Here is an 18,524-nt window from a genome sequence, read left to right as displayed (position 1 = left end):
TCTATATTCTAAAATAATTAAAATAAAGATAGAGATAAAGTAAGAAATTTAATTAATATTATATAGTATTTTACTATAATTACTCCGCGATCTCTATAGTTAAATACTTTAGATTTTATTTAAATATTTCAATTTTATCGTTAAATATATAGTCTATAGTATTATATTTAAAATACTTTATTATAAATCTATTATAGCTATTAATATCGATCGTATACTTTAAATATTCTTTAAATTAATATTTAATTTTATTAAAATCTATAAGCTATAATATCGATCGTATACTTTAAATATTCTTTAAAGTTATTTTAAAAAATATATTAAAAGACTTTAAAATAACGTCGTATTTACGTCTTAAGAATATTAAATATTAATTTAATAAAATTATAGTTAGATAAGTATAAAGAGAGATATTTAATAAGATAATCTTTAATTTATATAATTTTAATAATATAAGAATTAATATAAACGCTAACGTTATCTAGAATAATAATATTACGCTTCTCGAAATACTCGTTATAAAAAGATAATAATTAATTAATAATTTAGTTAAGAATATCTTTTTTACTATAATAATCTTTTTTAATTTTAATATAAAGTAAGTAGCTAGCGATAATATACGCAGATAAAATATTATAAATATTATCTTATTTTATATTATTATAATATCGAGTAGAATTATTAATAAAAGTATAAATTATAGATCGCTATATAATTTATAGTTTAAATAATAACTTATTAATAAAGATTAGCTACTCCGCCTTAATTTAACTTATAAACGTCTATTATATAATATATAATTCTTCGCTTTATAAATTAATTCTTTAACTCTTCTTATATATAACTTTAATTTATTTTAGAGCTCTATAAATAATAAACTTATAGATTTTAATATCTTACTTCTCTTTTAAAAATCGCGCTAATTCATTTTAATATAGTTATAACTTTTAATATTAATAATTAAAAAGAGCGTCTAAAATAATAGATAAGAGATTACAATATCGCCTTTATATATAAATATATTTATTATAAAAAATTATAATATTACTATAGATAGTAAGATTTCGCTTTTATCGATATATTATTAATATATTAAAATAAATACTTATAGTTATAGCTTTAAATTATTAATAAGATTTAAATAAGAGTTAAATACGCTAGCGTATAGAGAGATTCTTTCTAAATAGTAATATCGTATTTAAAGTAAGAGCTAGCGATATAATTATTATATATTTAAATTAAAGATAAAATATTAAAAAAAGCGTATATATTTATTAGCTTCGATATTATAAATATTTAATTAAAATAGTAAACGATAGTAGCTATTATAAGAGTAATAAGTATATTCTCTATAATTTTCTATAAATAACGCTAATAAAAAGTCGGAGGCGGAGCTGGATCAGCTTTGCCAAGCATTCTTATTTAATTTGCAATTTATAAGTCTGGCTTCCAGGGCTGCTTAGTCACCATGCAATGGCTTGGCATCACAGGCCAGATGGAACACTTCACAATTCAATAATGACAATAAGGAACCACCGAACGAAGCGAACCAGATCCCCCACCATGGCAAACTTCTCCTGCATACCAAACTTCCATTCTCAGTATCTGTTCTCTACGAGGAACATAAATTCTTTGCGTTACGTCCTCCTTGATCTCGCAAGCCTCCCATAGATCCTGTCTCAGAGCACAGAATACGCCACTGCTACAATTTCCAAGGATCAAGACACTACAGTCTGCCATGGCAGCAAAAGATAGCACCATCCCAAAATCACTCGCGGTGACTCGGCTGGTGCAAACATCGGCGGAGAAATGTAGGCGCCAAAGTGGAATCTGCCGCTAAGGGCATCCATGTGCGCCCTTCTCATCCCTTTCCCCCTAACCCCCATCGCCTTCCCGGCAATTACCAAAGAGTATTGACGCGTTCTAGGGCATCGGAGAAGCCATTCGCCGTAACGTCAACGTGGCCGTCAATTCTCCCAGCGGCGATAAAGAGAGGGTGCAACGGCATGAGCAGATTGCCAACAAGGGCGTGGCCGAGATAGATCAGGGAAGAGCTGTGAGAGGATCAGGAGAGGCATACCCGGGTCCTGGGTTGGGATCGGGGAAGGTGGGAAGATAGATGGTGCGGGGCTGAACGAGATTATAGGGGAAAGCTAAGAGCAGGATCACACATGGTACCCGAGTATGTCTGGCTCGGCCACATCCTTCTACCAAGCTCAAGTAAAAGCTACGACCAGCTCTCAGGCACGGCTTTTTAGAACGCGGGCTGTTATGTCTACTTTTAATTACATACGATGCAACAATTCAGCTCATGCAACAATTCAGCTCATGCAACAGTTCAGCTCATGCAACGTGGACCTCCAATGTGTCTAGAGCGTCTGCTGCAATTGCGTCTAGAATTGGCATGATGATGGGCCTGTTGAGCGGTATTCGGCCGTTTGGTTGGCTCCATGGGGAGGCGGAAACAGAAGACTGATGCAAAAGGCGGTATGATCTTTCCCCACAGCCCGAAGGACGCGCGCTTATCAAAGAATCTTTTACTAAACTGGGAAGCAGACATATGCCGATCTAGCATTCAAAGGTCTGAAGCAGGAATAGGGGCCTTGAAATCTGCAGTCTCACTCGCATGGGATTCCGAAGGATTTTATTTCCAGACGCACGTAAGCACTGTGCCAAGGTGCTTGCATGATTCGCTTCGGCACGATTTCGATTGGCCATTCGCTCTGCACCAGCCTTTCTTCGGCTGTGGAAGCGACTTTATTTGTCGGCCCATGGTATTGGGTCGGCCTCTTTCAAATGGTTACCCAAGCACCATTCAGTTCGACCGTCGTAGTCGACCTCCATCGCGATTCACCTTCCTCATCCCTCTCAATCTAATGATACGCCGGAACTGCTTTATATCATCGTTGCTACTCTCTCTTCAAGGACCATGCCAATGAATCAGGACCTCGTGGACCCTGCAAGGTTCAGCCAAAGGAGACTTCTGGTGCGCAACTCACATCTCTGCAAGATTGGGCGTTGACTTCGAGATAGGGGACGTTGTGGGCAGGTGTAGCAGTCTCATTTTGCTTCTTACTGTTCCGCTTCTACGTTCGCCTCAAGATATTCCGCCGCCTTCATATCGAAGACCCTTTCGTTCTTGCAGCATGGCTGATGAATGTCGTCAACGCTGCCATTTGGCAGAAGACCGCAAATGAGCTATACTCAGTCATTGGGGTCGAGAGCGGGCATATAGCCATGCCTGCACCGGAGTATTCCTCACATATCCACGTCGAACTCCACAGCCTACTTGCGTCCGAGCTACTCTATTACACGGCTTTGTGGAGTGTCAAATTATCTTTCCTTTTATTCTTCCGCAATCTCGGCAATTACATACGACGACATATGATACTTTGGTACTGTGTCCTTGCATTTACAATCGCTTCATACGCTGTTTGCTTGTGCATGCTCGATTACAGGTGTTTGGTAGAACCAAGAGGCATAGGTAAACATTCCTCGATTGCGAGAGAACCCGAACTGATACACGTACTGCACAGCGGAGTGTCGTAGTGTCCACGCCGCCCACTTTGTGCCTACCTCTATTCGACTAGGTACCGTATTCGACACTTCATCGGATGGCCTTCGTAAGTCATAACTTTATGACTCATTTGAGACTCAATAGCGGAATCTGACAACTCGCTAGTAATCCTGATGTCGACAAACCTCCTCTGGAATGCATTGATAGAAGTCAGGAAGAAGCTAGCATTGACCGGCATTTTTTCCTTGACAATATTCGTCATCAGCGTCTCGATTACGCGAGTCGTCCTTACAACAAGCGGGCCTCGGCTCGATCTTACCTGGCTTCTCCTATGGAGTGGGCTGGAAATGACAGTCGGTACGCATTTCATGCCCTATTCTATGATATCTTCCCCCTCAACTATCTATGCAGCTGATCGAACGCCACTCTAGCAATCATCGTCGCCTGCCTGGGCTCTTTCAGAATACTGTACACAAGTTCAGAACGCTCCAGGCGTTCCGCACGCATCGAAAACCAAACAAACAGAGATGCAGAATATCTAGGCAACGATCCTGGAGTCCCACTCAACGCCCGAGTGCGCAACTCGACATCTATCAATGCAAGCGAGTACAACCATAAGAAGCGGCTGGAGTCAACAGATACATTCGAAGAGGCTATACTTCCCATGGACAACGTTTACGTTCAGCATAAGTATAGCAACTTTTCTGGACCAAGTTTGAGGTACGAAGAAACGCCATCACCGCTAGAGACCCCAGTGGTCCGGCCTCACTGTCATTGTTCACCATCATTCGCTGGACATCAGGGTTCGGGGTGGGAGGACGTTACGCATTCAAATCACTAAAATCAAATAACAATCGCAGGTGCTCAGCACGCATTTGTACTGAATTCGAAGGCTTTGAAGCGTGTACTCTAACACCTGTTACAACCATCTCTCCAAAGATTGTCTCAGTGTAGCAAACTTCAGCCCCAGCATTCGGCTCCAACTCAGTTCCCCCCCCATATTTCCCCCTTGATTTAGCGGAAGTATCGATCTTCATCTTCATCTCCAACACGGTTACTCGTAACCGCGCATCTTTCTTGTCCCATGGGTGTCCTCAACCAGTTAGTGAGTGGTCCTATCGAACGGACGAAAGGATTTTCCTAGCCGTATCACATGCATATGCAACGGCTCAACCCTGTGCCCCCCCCTTTTTTTAAGGAAGATGGCTGGCCGGTGCGGGTTTCGGCCCAAGATGTTTTCCCCCCTTCGTCAGGATGATTTCGGCGTTTCCGGTGATGAGGATTGCCTACGTATGTGCGCCCAGTCTGTTGCATTGCGACGAACGAAAGATGCACGAGCTTGCAGTTTGCAGCCTTAGTAGGATGCAACCGGGTAATTCTCTCAATTTGCTAATCTAATGGCTCATAGAAGCGATCGCCTTCATTTTGGTGAAGGATGGCTTGTTAGGGAAGAGGGTGTCTGTTTTGAATGAGGACTATGGTCATCTGGTCTTTTGCGTCTTGGCTGAACATACACTGTCGTCTGTTTTCATAGTCGGGGACACTGAACCCGCGCTAATTGTGGGGAATGTCAGGTACCAAACCCGGAAACTTTTGGCGGCCTAGTGCTGTCTCGCGTAACGTCCCATGAAAACTACACGCACAAATGAGTTCTAAATGATGATTGGCTGGGTCCTAAGGCCCAGCCGCACGCAGAGTCTGGCGCCTAGTGTGCACCATGTCGAGACTGTAAGGCTGAACCCCTGAATTGTGCACTCTGCCAGACGATGGGATAGCCGTGGCGGGTTAGATGAGGATCACTTGGCTCTTCTATCACGTAGAAGGTTCGTAGTCAGCACCACGTACTGGTGGATCCCATGCTGGCTTATACCACTACGACTGCGCCTTAAGAAGCGGGACGGGTTTTGCTAACCGTTACGGCACGAGTAGTCCGTCACTCATTAATGACTTATACTAGCCGTAGGCCTGCAAGCGTATGACCGCTCGCCCACACAATCTCCTTGCCTGGCAGCGCGCCTTGCATAGCCACTGCCAAAAAAGCTGGCCGCAAGGCTGAGGCTGAGCGGCTGAGGCAGATAGATGACGGCGTTAAACAACCTCGAGGCTACTATAATCTTCTACTCAAGTCTTACATCCTTACCACCTGGGCTTCTCGGATTCTGAATCTCTTGAAACGGGCAATTATGCCAGTCGTCGCGACATTTGGCTCTTTCGGTGACATAGTATCGCCCTGCCTCATCATTCAAGACCTAGTGAAGGCGATTGACGATAGTAGAGGCGCCTGTGCGGAATACCAGGAAATCAACAGAGATCTATGGCCTCTCGACCGGATTTTGCTTCTAGCAGAAGATCTGTGGAGGCCGTGCGAAGCCACATCGAGCTGATAGGCCTCCGTGAAATGGCTCGTCACATAACGCATCAATGCCGTTGTTCCATTGAGAAGTTTCTCGAAAAGGTCAAGAAGTATGGTCCAAAGCTAAGTGATGGTGGATCGGGAACTTGATACGGAATACAAAAATGAAAATAAGATGGCAGGTGGCTCATTCAGGTAAATTGACGAAATTCCGTCTCGAAATCCATGCGCATTGCTCTTCCATTTGAGGTGTCACAGACTTCCGAGATTCAATGGTCAGCCACACTCATTCCTGACAGTCTCGGAGCTGACACCTTTCGAATAGTGCTGATTGTGGAATGTGGTGTCGAAGTATCACCGAGCACAACGATGTTGATCCACCTCCAACCGCGAATGGCCCAAGAACTTCCACGGGCAGGAGCACTGAATTTGGCCCACAGTCTTCAGGCTATCTTGTTTTAGGACACATTCAAAATGAGGATGTCACTCGCTTCAAACGAGTCCGCGTTCTATCAATAACAACACGCGATTTAGTGTTCTCATTCTCACGCATCACACATACACAGGGCACATAGGTATGAGGTATCAAGTGGTTGGGCCGTCCCCGACGCCGGGATAACAGCTGAATAGAGGCCTGAACAGACGTGTTCGTACCCCAGCGCCGAGAAAACTCCCATACCTATGGCATAGACCTGGAGTGAAATAGTAGCTAGCTATGTACAGATGTGGGTGGGTGGGACAAAAAATATGCAATGGCTCTGAAAGAGACGAAATCGAATGAAGAGCCATTGACAGGTGCAAAACAGGTGGATATGTAATTAGCTCGTAATGAACAGGTGTCTCCTGCCCCTGACCGGGTACCCTAACAGTGTACCTGAAACAGCGGCTATATCATGAAACCCACTAACCCCCAGTCCCACTGTGGCGAATAAAGGGAAAATTGCCAAAGGCCACTACTGAAGATTATCTTAAGTGTAGCGAATGTCAAAGGAAAAAGATAAGGGTAAGAACATTCGAGTCGGGGTTTATCTGACGAACCTGCAACTAATCCTTTTGTATTTTGGCAGTGCTTCCCTTTTGATCATGTCTTGAACAACAGTTGGGAGAGGTGCAAACCCTGTGAGCTCAGTGGCATACCCTGTGGACCAAATTCTCTGGAGTCAGCAGTGTCGGCGGCGGCTTATGAGGCGAGAGTGAAGCCATTGTTCAGTGGAGGCGATTTGAAAGCAGGCTCTCGGGCTCAAATCACAAGGGTACTGGCGATTCAATGGATTACTCAAGAGAGCGTGGAATTGCTGTTGAATGGAGACGGTGTGAAAGCAGGCTCTCGAGATCAAGATCATAAGTCAACGCTGTCATAGACGGCTCCGGAAGGGCGCGTGGAAGTAGTGAAGCTGCTTACAAGCCGAGACGATTTGACAGCAGGCTCTCGAGATCAATGTAATAAGACACCGCTATCTTAGACGGCTCAGAAGTGGTATGCGATAATAGTGATGCTACTAAAACAGAAGTCAGGAGATGCAAGCTATAAGCCATAAAGCCTAACAGGGGACGCTTTCAATGGTGAATTCTCATATTCGACTAACGTAAAAGGGGACTGAGTTATCTCTTTCAAGACCATCCTTCTCCTAAGAAGCAGCTCTTCTTTGTCAACATGGATTTTCCACCGTCGTATGTCAGTTCCCTGCATACAACAGGTCTAAAAGAGTTACCGAAGACAACGGCCCACATCAGATGTAGTGACGCGCATCTCGTTCACCTCACATGGATTGATGATTCCCGTGAGTGCACCAAAGTAAATGCAACCATGCAATTCTGTTCTGGCCTGGCATCAGACCATGATTCTGTCGAGCCATGTCAATGCTCAAGAAAACCAGCAAGGAAACAAACTGATTGTTGCCGTACTCGGAATACCTCGTTGTACTTTCGCTCGCTTGGAGGAAACTCCACGATGGACTGTACTACTACAGTCGGTGGTGGTCCATGTCCATATATGCGCTGTTGGAAAGATCCCATGTCCATTTTTGCCATCTAGTATCATCCGGGCCGAGCGGTCGATTGTGAGACGGTGTGATTGTTTCTGCTCGATGGGCATAGCTGGCGTGTAAAACCTAAGCTGCCCTTTTAGATCTTTTCATCTTTTGTAAAACGGACCTACGGAAAGGCAAATATTGGGTTCCAACGGTGAGGTCCGAGATGGGCATGAAGCCCCCAAAGAGGAGAATGGTCATAAGAAACTACCTCAAAAATGGGCTCGGGTGTAGCTTTGACTGTTAGAAGTGACTACGAAGGTGGGGTTAGAAGCCTCAAAAGTGGTGAGATTTCTCCAAGAAGGGAGTCAAATCTGTAATTAACTCTTCAAGTCGACTGCAAAAACAGGCTGGAAGTTTGAACCACGTAGGGAGATCGATACCTACTCCGGGACGCGATACTCGAAATTGGGGAAGCTTCTTGGATCGTACTGCAGATACGGATATATAGCCCTGGAAATGCAAAGGGCTTCTGATCTACTGTTTTGCTTCGGGTTCTTGCGGCGGAGTGCCGATTGTGATGTTAATTTTCGATTGTCTGGGTGAGGTCAAACCAGCTCTGTGGATTAACGTTTTCAACACGCGAGAAACGGCATTTAGCAATGAGAAGGGTGCGTGGTAAGTACTTTTATTGCATTTCTAGCGTCGGTCTCCTTCCTTGACTAGCAGGTGGTTAAAAATGGCTCCTCCTCTGCTTGCACCCTAAAGCTACCGTTCTACATGTCTCTGTCAGCTTCATGTGCGGTTGCATGCATCTCGAGAAAGTCCAATCATCGATCTCGCGCTACGGCTACGGATTGCAGTTGATGAATCCCGGCACAAGCGCTGGCTGCGAAGGTAAGCGTAGTGATGGCTGTGAGGGAGTGCATATATGATTGGGTTCAGTGTCAAATTCCAACAAAGGAAAGATACAAGACTGGCTTCAATTATGTGGATGCCAACATCGTGGTCAACAAGCAATGTTGGGTTGGACTCTGCCGCAGACACGGGGCTGATTGGAAACCAAGTCTAATGCCCGTTTGGGGTAGGTGGTAGGGCACAGCAACAGGGAAAGGCGCGGTAAGCGAGGAGCCGAGATTGAAAAGTCGAGCGGATGAGACGACCTCGTACCATTGCTGGCATTGTATGAAGCAGATAACATCTTTTTATTGGTTGACGAGCTTGAAAGACGATTTCACTCTGGCTGGGCTGGGCCATGCTGACGTCCATGCCAAGAAAGAAGATCGAGATCCCCATCTTCTATCTTGCGGGCCTCAGCAGCGCAGGCAACGCTTTCATTATCCTTTCACAACCATCTATTCTCCTAGACGGCCACTGGTAATAGGTCTACCTGCGCGCAACTGCTCGGAAATTGATTGCTGTTGTCGAAGAACTTCCAGAACAGCTGCGGGACCCCGTGCCACCAGTCACAAACTGCCAAAGGCCGTCAGCCAGGGTTCTTGGAAAGACCTTGAACCTGGGCAGTGGAAAGAAAGGCGAGAGGGCAAAAGGAGGATGCTTACCAAGCCATCCGGAAAACCCGTCCGGGTTTTGGTTGTACTGCAAGCCCGTCTCGTTGAAGAAGAAGCCCGCAGAGCCATACCCGGCGTTGATGGCGACGAAGTCCCATTCTGATTCAAGGATCGATATTAGCGCATTCGCTTTTCCGAAGTATCATCTGAGGTTGGACACTTGCCCGCATAGTAATCATAAAGAACCATCACCATGCCCCAGGGGAAATCCGTGCCGTAGTCGAATTGCTGGTTGGTGCCGTTCAAGAAGCCGACTGATGCGGCGTCGATGGACTCGAGGGTCACATCGTTTTCTCCGGCACCGGTGTGGTAGCCGCTAACGTAAAGGCCGTTCTTGTCCTCATTGCCATAGCCTTTGACGCGTGTTTGGAGGTAGTAGCGGCTTGGTGGGGCAATGGTTCCATTAGTAGTCAGGTTGACACTGGAGGGTGGAGTGATGGTCGCATTGGTCGTTACATTGACTGGGAAGCGTCGTGTAGCGAGGGTGAGAGCAGACGGTAGGGTGAGCAGGAAGGTGAGGGTCTGTAGACCGAGCTTCATTGTGACGGTGCTGAGGGTTGTGAGGTTGTTGAAGTTGGTGAAGAACAGTGAAGATTGTTTGCGGGTGGTGTGGAATTAGTTGGAAATTATGTAGGTAAGTGTTAAGTCGATGGTTCTCTCTTCATAATGCGCTAACAACAAAAAGAAGTGGCAAGGCAGGAAGCGGCGTTCTATACATACTATCCAGCTCTTGGCCACGTCATCTCGGTCCACCTTCCTCTTCCTCTTCAACACGTGCACGATTGTTTATACGAAGAGAGACAACGCATCATGCATGTTTTTGTCCGTAGCATGGTCAGCACCAAATATAAGCAGACAATGTTTTGCAGCTCCAGCGTTACCCAGCGAGGTAGGAGCTCGCGTCCAGCTTCCCCGCATTCTATTATTAAATGGATAAATGGATAGAGTCTTTTGCGAAACAAGTGACCTGGTGATCAGATGCAGAGGGCCGGTCAATGCCGTATTCGAGGTTTCGGATCCGATTACCGGAAGGGGATGCTCGGTCTCGCGCCACTCTGATAATATACGCGGATGGTCTGCGTCAGCCGACCATAACCACCGCATCCACTGGGAAGCCGAATCAATCCCATTTAACGTCGATTGTATCAAAATCTGCAGCATGCTTCCCAGGTAAGCGAAAGCCGAAGCCAACGCCACGCGCTCGTTGAGCCAGATCCGGGAGGTACACCGTAACGACTTCATAACCCTCAACAGCTTCGACAATTTAGGCAAGGCCCAGCAGTACTTTGTACTTTATCACTCGCGACGCCACTTCCTGACGCCGAAGATGACGGCCACGATAAGACTGAGACTGGGTAGAATCACACCCAGCGAGATTTGAGCAGGGACACTGAGGTTGTTGCCACCACCGTTACTACCGCCACCCTTGCTTGCAGCAGATGTAGATGAGGACGGTGCTGATGACCGTGAAGAGGATGATGTGAGGAGCGGTAGATCGCTGGGACGTGCTGTCGCAGCATCAGTGGAAACGTCTTCTGTTGACGAGGTCGTCAGGGAGGATGATATTGCCGTGGCCACAGAAGAGCTCGAGGACGTTGTTGGGAAATGTTCGGAAGTCGGTGACACAGACGATGAAGAGGTAGACGTCGAAGAGGAAGAAGAAGGTGTAGAGGGTGCGGCGCTAGATGCGCTCTGAGGGCTCGTAGACGGGAAGCATGGGCAGTCCACGCTGTACGAGCCAATGTTCAAGGGTGTGCAAGTTCCATATGGTGCAAGTATCCTGTTTTCAGAGCAGTAGGGATCGGTATAGACCGTGACTGTCAGAACTCGTCAGCTTCATGCTTTTGCAGCAGAAGTATGAGCTTATAGAGAACCTGCACAGCATGAGTCTAGATGACTGGGGTCCACACTATTCGCCTCTTGCGATACTGGAAAGCATGTGCCGTTGGACGCCTGTTGATCGGTCTGCCCGGTGAAAGTGCTGTCCTGACAAGAACGGTCGCTGAAAAAGGGGACGATGCTTGTCGCGCCGACAAAGATGTTGATGCTAGCGCAACAGGCGAACAACAACGATATGCAGGACGTGCGGTACTTTCCCATCTTGTTTGGCTCTCATTCTGAAGATGAGAGAGAAAGGGAAAGTTATCTCTGTGAAGCTTGGCCGGCGGTACCGGCGACTAGATGTCCTGCGTCATTCGAGAATATATGCCGCCAAGACTCTGGGCTGCATATAGTGGCTTGATCCAGCGTTGTGGTTCGCGAGTGGGGGTTTGCAGCAGCCTCTGGCCCATTCATTCCACCTGCCCAATCCGTGATTTGGCTTGCTAATAAACAAGGCTGACTTGCCACGGGGAGCATGAGAAGCGTAAAGGCGACATTGGCCTAACAGTCTGAAAGAGTACCTACGACGATCCGTGCGAGGGAGCTCGTACAGGTTTAGGTCACGGATGGGGAAAGATGATCGATGCGGTCACAGTCCGTGTTTCTAGAACCCTTGGAAGTCGTGCTGCTACATTCCATTAAAGGCGCAGATACTACTTGCCCCGTCTAAACTCCCCTAGAATATATATCGAAAACCCTTGCTCTAACGGTTACGCAAACAAGTATGGACTTTGCACTGGTACATGGAACCATTTACTGGACCATGAGAGAAAGACTTGGTCGTCAAGCAAGGGGGGAAATATACGATGTGGTAGAAACCAAGGACAGGCAACCTATCCTTGCTTTTATTTCACTCCAACAGTAATCCCGTTTCAAGACGAAAGCACGGACGAAAGAAATCATGCGCCAACTCTATACCGTACCTGCTTGTCTCGAACGGCTTGAATTCGAATCGACCCGGTGCAAATAAAGCAGCGAGTGCCAGATTCATCTCGCAGTACGCCAAGCTACGGTGCAGGCGGTCGTCAGCGCTCTTCAAGTATTCCGTCTGGGGTTTGGAATGACACACGTACTTTGTGCCCACGCGCTGGTGAAACCATCTGCTGAAGGCGATCAGATACCTGTTCAAACTTAGACTAGACGCTTGAAGCCAGCGGTCCGGGTTGAAGGCTGAGGGATCAGGGAAGATGGATGGGTTGGTGTGAACTAGGGTTGAGGACATGCTGACTGGATTCTGGACACTGTATCAACTCCTTTAATTCCTGCAACAAGCCAGATCTTGACGTACACCCATCGGAGTGCTCCATTGTTTATACTGGACTACTTTTTTTTTGAAACTATGCTGATTGTAAGGGGACGGGCCATATGGCAACAAGGAGATCTACCCGTCATTGACATACCTACTATTATACTTACTCCACACAGTCACTGCAATCCTCGTTGAGACTACCATTTTCAGAAGAGCAATGAGATTGCTCTTGAAGCTTAAGTGAACAATGAAAAGGCAAAGCCACAGGTGTCGTGAACAAAGACGCCGGCTCCTCCCTTCGCGTAGTCCGATAGCAACGTGAGGGGAACAACACAATGCCACTGTCAAAGACACACAACACTTAGAAGACCACCTTTAAGTATCTCGTCTCCGTCTCAGCCACCTCCCAGCCAACACCATTCACCAAGATGGAGACACCAATCATGCAGACAGCAAAACCTTCAACGGCTATGCAGACCCGAGCAACCGCCCGGCAGGCACTTGCAGACATCACGCCAGCCACTGACTCTGAAGCCACGGATATCTCCCCGGACACCACGTCGGTGAACGGGGCCGAACCCAAGGACCCCCCGCAATCCTGGGACCGCATCTGCGTCTCCAAAGACTGCCCGATCAAGCACCCGCACAACTTCGGCCTTCGACCTCAAACGCTTCCGGCTCCTCTAGCTATCTGGCAGGACGCCGATGCGGTCGTCGCCGACGATTGCGAATATCCGGACACCGGGCCTCCGCCGTTGATCCGGGCCATGATCGACACTCTGCGGAATGACCCCGTGATCGGGACGAGATATCCGGGGTTCACGGATGTCTTGAGGGACTTTTATCGCGCTCACGGTGGGCGTAGTGATATGTATCATGGGGCTGCGGGCATGTTTGGTCTTGGTGTGGATCTTGGTGGTGGTCATGGATATGGCTTCTACCCGTATCACGGGCATCCGGATCATGAGGGGATGGGAGGATGGTTTGCGTTTGAGATCGAGAAGAATGAGGAGAACGAAGATCCGGTGGCAAAGGGCTGCCATTAATTGGCATACATTGGTCAGGCAGCGGGCTAGAGATCGATTTATTGGTATGTTAGAAAGTCTGGCCCTAGTAATCCATCATGAATAATTGTAAGCGAACTACTCTCTGGCTCTGTTTCGCACTAAGTGTATAAGGTGCCGTGCTTCGTCTCTCTGCACTGCCTGTTACTCTATGCCATTTACGTATCGTGGCTTTCCATTTTCACGGAGGAAGAATCCAACACCTCGTGTGCTTGTCGTAAAGGCTTCACATCGTATTTCTCTGACTGATTCGTCAATTAGCAAAATTCTGTTTTCTGATGGCTGCCAGAGGCAGCGAGACGTCTCGCATGCTTCCCTTCCGCCACTACAGGCCAAATGGTTATGATAAAATGGGGCCCACGAGTCTCTCGGACTGGAGGGAAACGATGCGCATGGAACGAAGATTGGCGCAAAAATCCCTTGATATGATTGGCACGACAATTCCACGACAGCGCCTGTATTGGACGCGATAAGCGTAGAGAAGTAACGCATCGAAAGTTCTCGAGTCACCGCAATCTCCATTCTACTACCCATCGACTTGGCCGTCTCGAGAAAGTGCAGCGAAGGTCGTCCTCTTCCATAAGAATAGCTCTTATCTTGCAAAGCGATCCCCGTTCTCACGGGCGAAAGAAAACTCTGATTAGCATGTCGTCATACAGGTGTCCAGGCACGATCTATGGGTTGTTGATGTTACTCTCCACGTTGGTTTCCCGCGTCACTCCTACACTCGCCGATCTGAGTCCTTCTGCAACAACCAACTCATCAAACCGAATCGTACCCCACTGCTTCACCCCCGACACCAGTGCGGGCATCGGCGAAACCAATCTCAAAGACTGCCGCGATGCCCTCGTCGTTCTTGCCAGTAACCCTGACTTCACAGTCCCGATGAGCTTTAGCAAGAATCACCGACGTGGACACAAAATACCCCGAGGTTGGGCTTCTGGAGATTGCGTCATATTTGTCAGTTGCGCCAACGATAGAGATGCATACACGTTTCGGTTTGCGGATGTTTTGGTGGTAGCGAAGAGGCTTGTTGACACTTGTGTGGGAAGGAATGCGGGGAAGTGGGGGTTCCTGAAATGGGGCGGTGTTGATATTTTGGGAAATTCAGAGACTTTCTATGTTAGTGTTGGGAGGCCACATCCTCGGAGGAGTCTGGATGGGAGTGCCACCCCTGTGGAGTTGGTGAATGGAACGTTGTTGGATCTGGCAATCGGAGTTTCCTGATGAAATGTGTGAAGGAAATGACCAAAGAATATGCAGAGTCTTTTGGTGCACATGAGATTTAGAGTGATTGATAATACTCATTCTAATCTTTTGGAAGGTGGAGGGTATGGTAGGTAAACAAAGACTTGAGTCTTGGTGGAATGCCTCACGACTTTGGTAGCTGGTAATCAGCTGGTAGATTGGCAAGGCACATTCTGCACGGCTTGTTTCGCAAATGGCGTGGTCTTTCGGAAAGGACCCATAATCTTTACACAAAACTTGCAACACTGTTCCAGCTGGCAAGAGTTGTCACTGCGCGAGTACAGGCCGCCGTTGTCTTCAAGTCAAAGGTATTAATTTTGGGGGCCGCGGAGAGTGCCATCCTTGTCACAAGAGTATAATAGCCTGTAGCTCAACCCGCGCTTTGCAAAGTGTCCTTTTTGATATGGGAGATGTGCTATATGGATTTGGTATCCCGGCACCGCTGCCAGTAGATTCGTATTTATTTGTTGAACTATGAAACCGGATGCTGGACTTCCCTAGCCGTGATTGAGATTTGTATGTTTGTTCTATAAGGCTCGGCATAGGTGGCGTATGACGGTACCAATTAGATCTCCGTACTACGGGGTATGGTTAATTCTGATTGAACAATCAAGTTTTAAAAGGCGCGATGGACGCTTCGTGAAGGTGATTATGAAGTCTAGCACTACCGCTGATTCCATTCCTCAAGCGAATGGCAGTGAATGGCGCCTAAGATGATATCGGTCCGGACTATGAAGATTTCCTCATCACGCAGTGGGAAGTAAATGTCTCTGAGTAGAAGGGCGAGAGTGCTGAGATGAAAAAATTGCATGGATGATGAGGAGAAATGAGGTGGGTAGAAGGAAAACTCGAGCATATCAAATTACGTTGTGATAGAATAAGATACGAATGACACTTTGGAATGTAATTCTCGAGGGTATATAATCTCAATCCGAGACCTAATGATTTATCATATTAAAAACCTAAAAACCGGAGTTATAGAGGGTAGAATCCGATTTCTAGAACTCTAATAATCTTTAAGTTTATATCGTAAACTATAGAGTACGAAGCGTATTATAGAGCGCGTTTAAATTTATTAGCACAAACTCCGAATCTTAAAATTTCATAGAATTATAGAGATTATATCTTATACCCTTTGATAATTTTCTTTTCAGATATTTCTATATAAGTAGTAGAACGATAGATCATAAAGGTAAAATAAGACTGTAGATCCTAGGGAGTTACATTTCGGATCAAACTTGTAGTGGGTAAATCTCGGATATGCGCAGTGGCATCACTACAACCAAAGTCTGTTGAATTACAATGCAAGCCTGAAGTTCTCATCAGCCAGAGCTGACAGTATCCAAGAATACACTCAGAGGCCGATAGGTTGAAGTCATCCAAAAAGCTACGAGGGGTTCGTGACTGCCACTCCGTTTCCACCGTCGTATGTCTTCTTTATATTTTCCTGTCAGATTTCAAGCACCGAGAGTGACTGCGAGGACATAAGACTGAAATCCGGTTTTCTAGAGCCAGATGGCAGCTTCTGATAAAAACATGCAAGGCTCTGCTCAAGCCAACGACCAGCTGATCCTCTCCGATGACCCTTACCATCCCGCCAACCACATCTGCACCCTCTGCCGCAGCTTCTACAACCTGGGTTGGGTCACCGGCACCGGAGGCGGCACCTCGATCCGCAAGGGCCCGCACGTCTTCATTGCGCCGTCTGGGGTGCAGAAAGAACTGATGCGGCCGGAGAATATCTTCGTCCTGGACTATGCTACGACATCGTACCTGCGGGTACCTCCGGTGCTGAAGCCGTCTGCGTGTACGCCGCTGTTCATGGCTGCGTTTGACATGGGGGCGGGATGTTGTATCCAGTCAGTGAAGTAACGTCCTTGACTGCCCGGTTCAGAGTCCTAACCACGGCTGTAGTACACACTCACAGTGGGCAGTCCTGGTGACTCTCCTCGTGGAGCGAGATGCGGCTCAGAAAGGCGACAAGCTCGAAGACACATGCTTCGAGATCGAGAAGATCGAACAGATCAAAGGTATCCCGCGAGGAAGACGTAAACAGGGGATGCTTGGTTTCTTCGACAAGCTCAGAGTGCCAATCATTGAGAACACTGCGCACGAGGAGGACTTGACTTCGAGTCTGGAAGCGGCGATGGATAGGTACCCTGATACGTACGCGGTCCTGGTGAGGAGGCACGGCGTTTATGTTTGGGGTGATGACGTGCAGAAGGCTAAGACGCAGGCGGAAAGGTAAAGCAAACACGCTTGAAAGCCTGAAAACGTGTGCTAATGCTTGGCAGCTTGGACTATCTCTTCAGGTTGGCAGTAGAGATGAGGACGCTTGGACTGCCGTGGACGACAAGTTGAGCTTGGTTGCTGCGATATGTCTAAAAGATCATGTATGCAGCCAGCAGTATTGCCACAGCATAAATTGAGACATCTCGAAAGCTAGATACGATCTTACTCAGAATACTACCCGGGTACCAGTCCGGATCGTTGTCCCAATAGTAGGCAATTATCTGAAATATGCTGAAAGTCATTCCCCACACTCCGCCGCGACGGTCCAATCCTTGCTCCTTTGTATCTTCAATGCTGGCTTTTTCTTGCTTGTATGTCTCGCATCTCTGACTGAACCCTTTGATCCACTCATAACTGAATCCGCATGAGAGCTTTAGAAACGGGCCGTACATCCAGAGTAGCACTGCAACGACCATGTACAATGCCAACATAAAGAACATATACCCGAGCTGAAGAACCTCTTCACTAGGAATAGAACGGCAGTCCTGAACATTCGGAGACGTTTGGCAGATTCTCTTCATTTTGCATGGTGATGTGGGCCATCGACTTCGATGTCTTCCTTGATCAGTGTGGGTTGTTGACGGGATTTCTTGACCTGCGTTTCGTGGAACTGGTGGTAGTGGTGTGTCTGGTATCGGCTCAAATTTCCGAGCTCTGACATATTCATACGTTGTCGGTAGAGCTTTGGTTCTGACATTCCGTCGTAGATCGTTGCTGGCGTTGATTGGTAGAGATGATACCTGCGCTCCTCGAAAGCCAAATATGGCAAGATTTGGGGTAGATAGCCTAAGGTGGCGCCATTGCGGGGGGCTACAGTGGTAAACCCTGTGAGGACTCGGCGGCTGGAACCAGGACTGGAAGGATATCGTGCGGCCAGACGCCAGGAGACGAGGTAAAGCGTGGAGACCGCAGGAAGGCATCGTGGCTAGTTTTGTAGCCAAGCAGTGCGAATGTAACAAAGACGTCATATTTTGGAAGAGGGGACTTGCAATGACTAGTCGGGTGACGAAGATTCTGGTACTGGGCTTGTGTCTAAAAAAGAGAGGTTTAAAATTGAAAAGAGATCTACCTGGAGATTTTACCGAGCTCTTATGCAAGGGCAGCATTTCTGAGACATAACTAAATCATGCAGCCTCGAACCAGGGAAGTATCCATGCGAGCGAAAATAACCACAGATTGTATATCGTAAACGGGCGAAATCCGTGAGATACAAAATACGAGACGCAGGAAGATTAACACCTATCGAGTCGGCCTCTCAACCCTCTCTTGCTTTTTTCTCCTTGAGGATGCTTTTCATACTCCGCTTGTTCACTGTCGGAACCGTTCCTAGTTGCGCATAAGGTTTGATGTAATTCCAGAACCATCACTAGATGCTCCTT

At 47.1% G+C, this 18,524-nt stretch overlaps 7 protein-coding genes across 7 annotated transcripts; 6 read left to right on the top strand and 1 right to left on the bottom strand.

Annotated features, from left to right (window-relative positions):
* Positions 1 to 1,738: 1,738 nt before the first annotated feature.
* HO133_003878 (uncharacterized protein) lies at positions 1,739 to 2,119 on the top strand (the record flags this gene model as incomplete). Its single annotated transcript, XM_037294800.1, has 2 exons — positions 1,739 to 1,789; positions 1,928 to 2,119. The coding sequence occupies 2 exons, from the start codon at positions 1,739 to 1,741 to the stop codon at positions 2,117 to 2,119; spliced, it is 243 nt and encodes an 80-aa protein (XP_037149488.1).
* An 816-nt stretch (positions 2,120 to 2,935) lies between these two features.
* Positions 2,936 to 4,430, top strand: HO133_003877 (uncharacterized protein; the record flags this gene model as incomplete). Its single annotated transcript, XM_037294799.1, has 7 exons — positions 2,936 to 2,986; positions 3,034 to 3,395; positions 3,459 to 3,484; positions 3,537 to 3,623; positions 3,683 to 3,874; positions 3,949 to 4,287; positions 4,378 to 4,430. The coding sequence occupies 7 exons, from the start codon at positions 2,936 to 2,938 to the stop codon at positions 4,428 to 4,430; spliced, it is 1,110 nt and encodes a 369-aa protein (XP_037149487.1).
* A 4,773-nt stretch (positions 4,431 to 9,203) lies between these two features.
* On the bottom strand, positions 9,204 to 9,951 carry HO133_003876 (uncharacterized protein; the record flags this gene model as incomplete). The annotated part of the gene is made up of 3 exons (XM_037294798.1): positions 9,204 to 9,313; positions 9,403 to 9,510; positions 9,576 to 9,951. 3 exons carry the CDS (start codon positions 9,949 to 9,951, stop codon positions 9,204 to 9,206), a joined length of 594 nt encoding a protein of 197 aa, XP_037149486.1.
* Positions 9,952 to 10,406: 455 nt separating this feature from the next.
* HO133_003875 (uncharacterized protein) lies at positions 10,407 to 11,107 on the top strand (the record flags this gene model as incomplete). Its single annotated transcript, XM_037294797.1, has 2 exons — positions 10,407 to 10,581; positions 10,797 to 11,107. The coding sequence occupies 2 exons, from the start codon at positions 10,407 to 10,409 to the stop codon at positions 11,105 to 11,107; spliced, it is 486 nt and encodes a 161-aa protein (XP_037149485.1).
* Positions 11,108 to 12,969: 1,862 nt separating this feature from the next.
* On the top strand, positions 12,970 to 13,587 carry HO133_003874 (uncharacterized protein; the record flags this gene model as incomplete). Its single annotated transcript, XM_037294796.1, has 1 exon — positions 12,970 to 13,587. One exon carries the CDS (start codon positions 12,970 to 12,972, stop codon positions 13,585 to 13,587), a length of 618 nt encoding a protein of 205 aa, XP_037149484.1.
* A 663-nt stretch (positions 13,588 to 14,250) lies between these two features.
* HO133_003873 (uncharacterized protein) lies at positions 14,251 to 14,832 on the top strand (the record flags this gene model as incomplete). Its single annotated transcript, XM_037294795.1, has 1 exon — positions 14,251 to 14,832. The coding sequence occupies one exon, from the start codon at positions 14,251 to 14,253 to the stop codon at positions 14,830 to 14,832; it is 582 nt and encodes a 193-aa protein (XP_037149483.1).
* Positions 14,833 to 16,389: 1,557 nt separating this feature from the next.
* On the top strand, positions 16,390 to 17,214 carry HO133_003872 (uncharacterized protein; the record flags this gene model as incomplete). Its single annotated transcript, XM_037294794.1, has 3 exons — positions 16,390 to 16,712; positions 16,768 to 17,097; positions 17,148 to 17,214. The coding sequence occupies 3 exons, from the start codon at positions 16,390 to 16,392 to the stop codon at positions 17,212 to 17,214; spliced, it is 720 nt and encodes a 239-aa protein (XP_037149482.1).
* Positions 17,215 to 18,524: the final 1,310 nt, after the last annotated feature.

This window comes from Letharia lupina (genome assembly GCF_014066315.1).
Source record: "Letharia lupina isolate WasteWater1 chromosome Unknown contig_18, whole genome shotgun sequence".
NCBI lineage: Eukaryota > Fungi > Ascomycota > Lecanoromycetes > Lecanorales > Parmeliaceae > Letharia > Letharia lupina.
The sequence above is the reverse complement of the archived record's forward strand: the minus strand, read 5'-3'. Positions and strand labels throughout refer to the sequence as shown.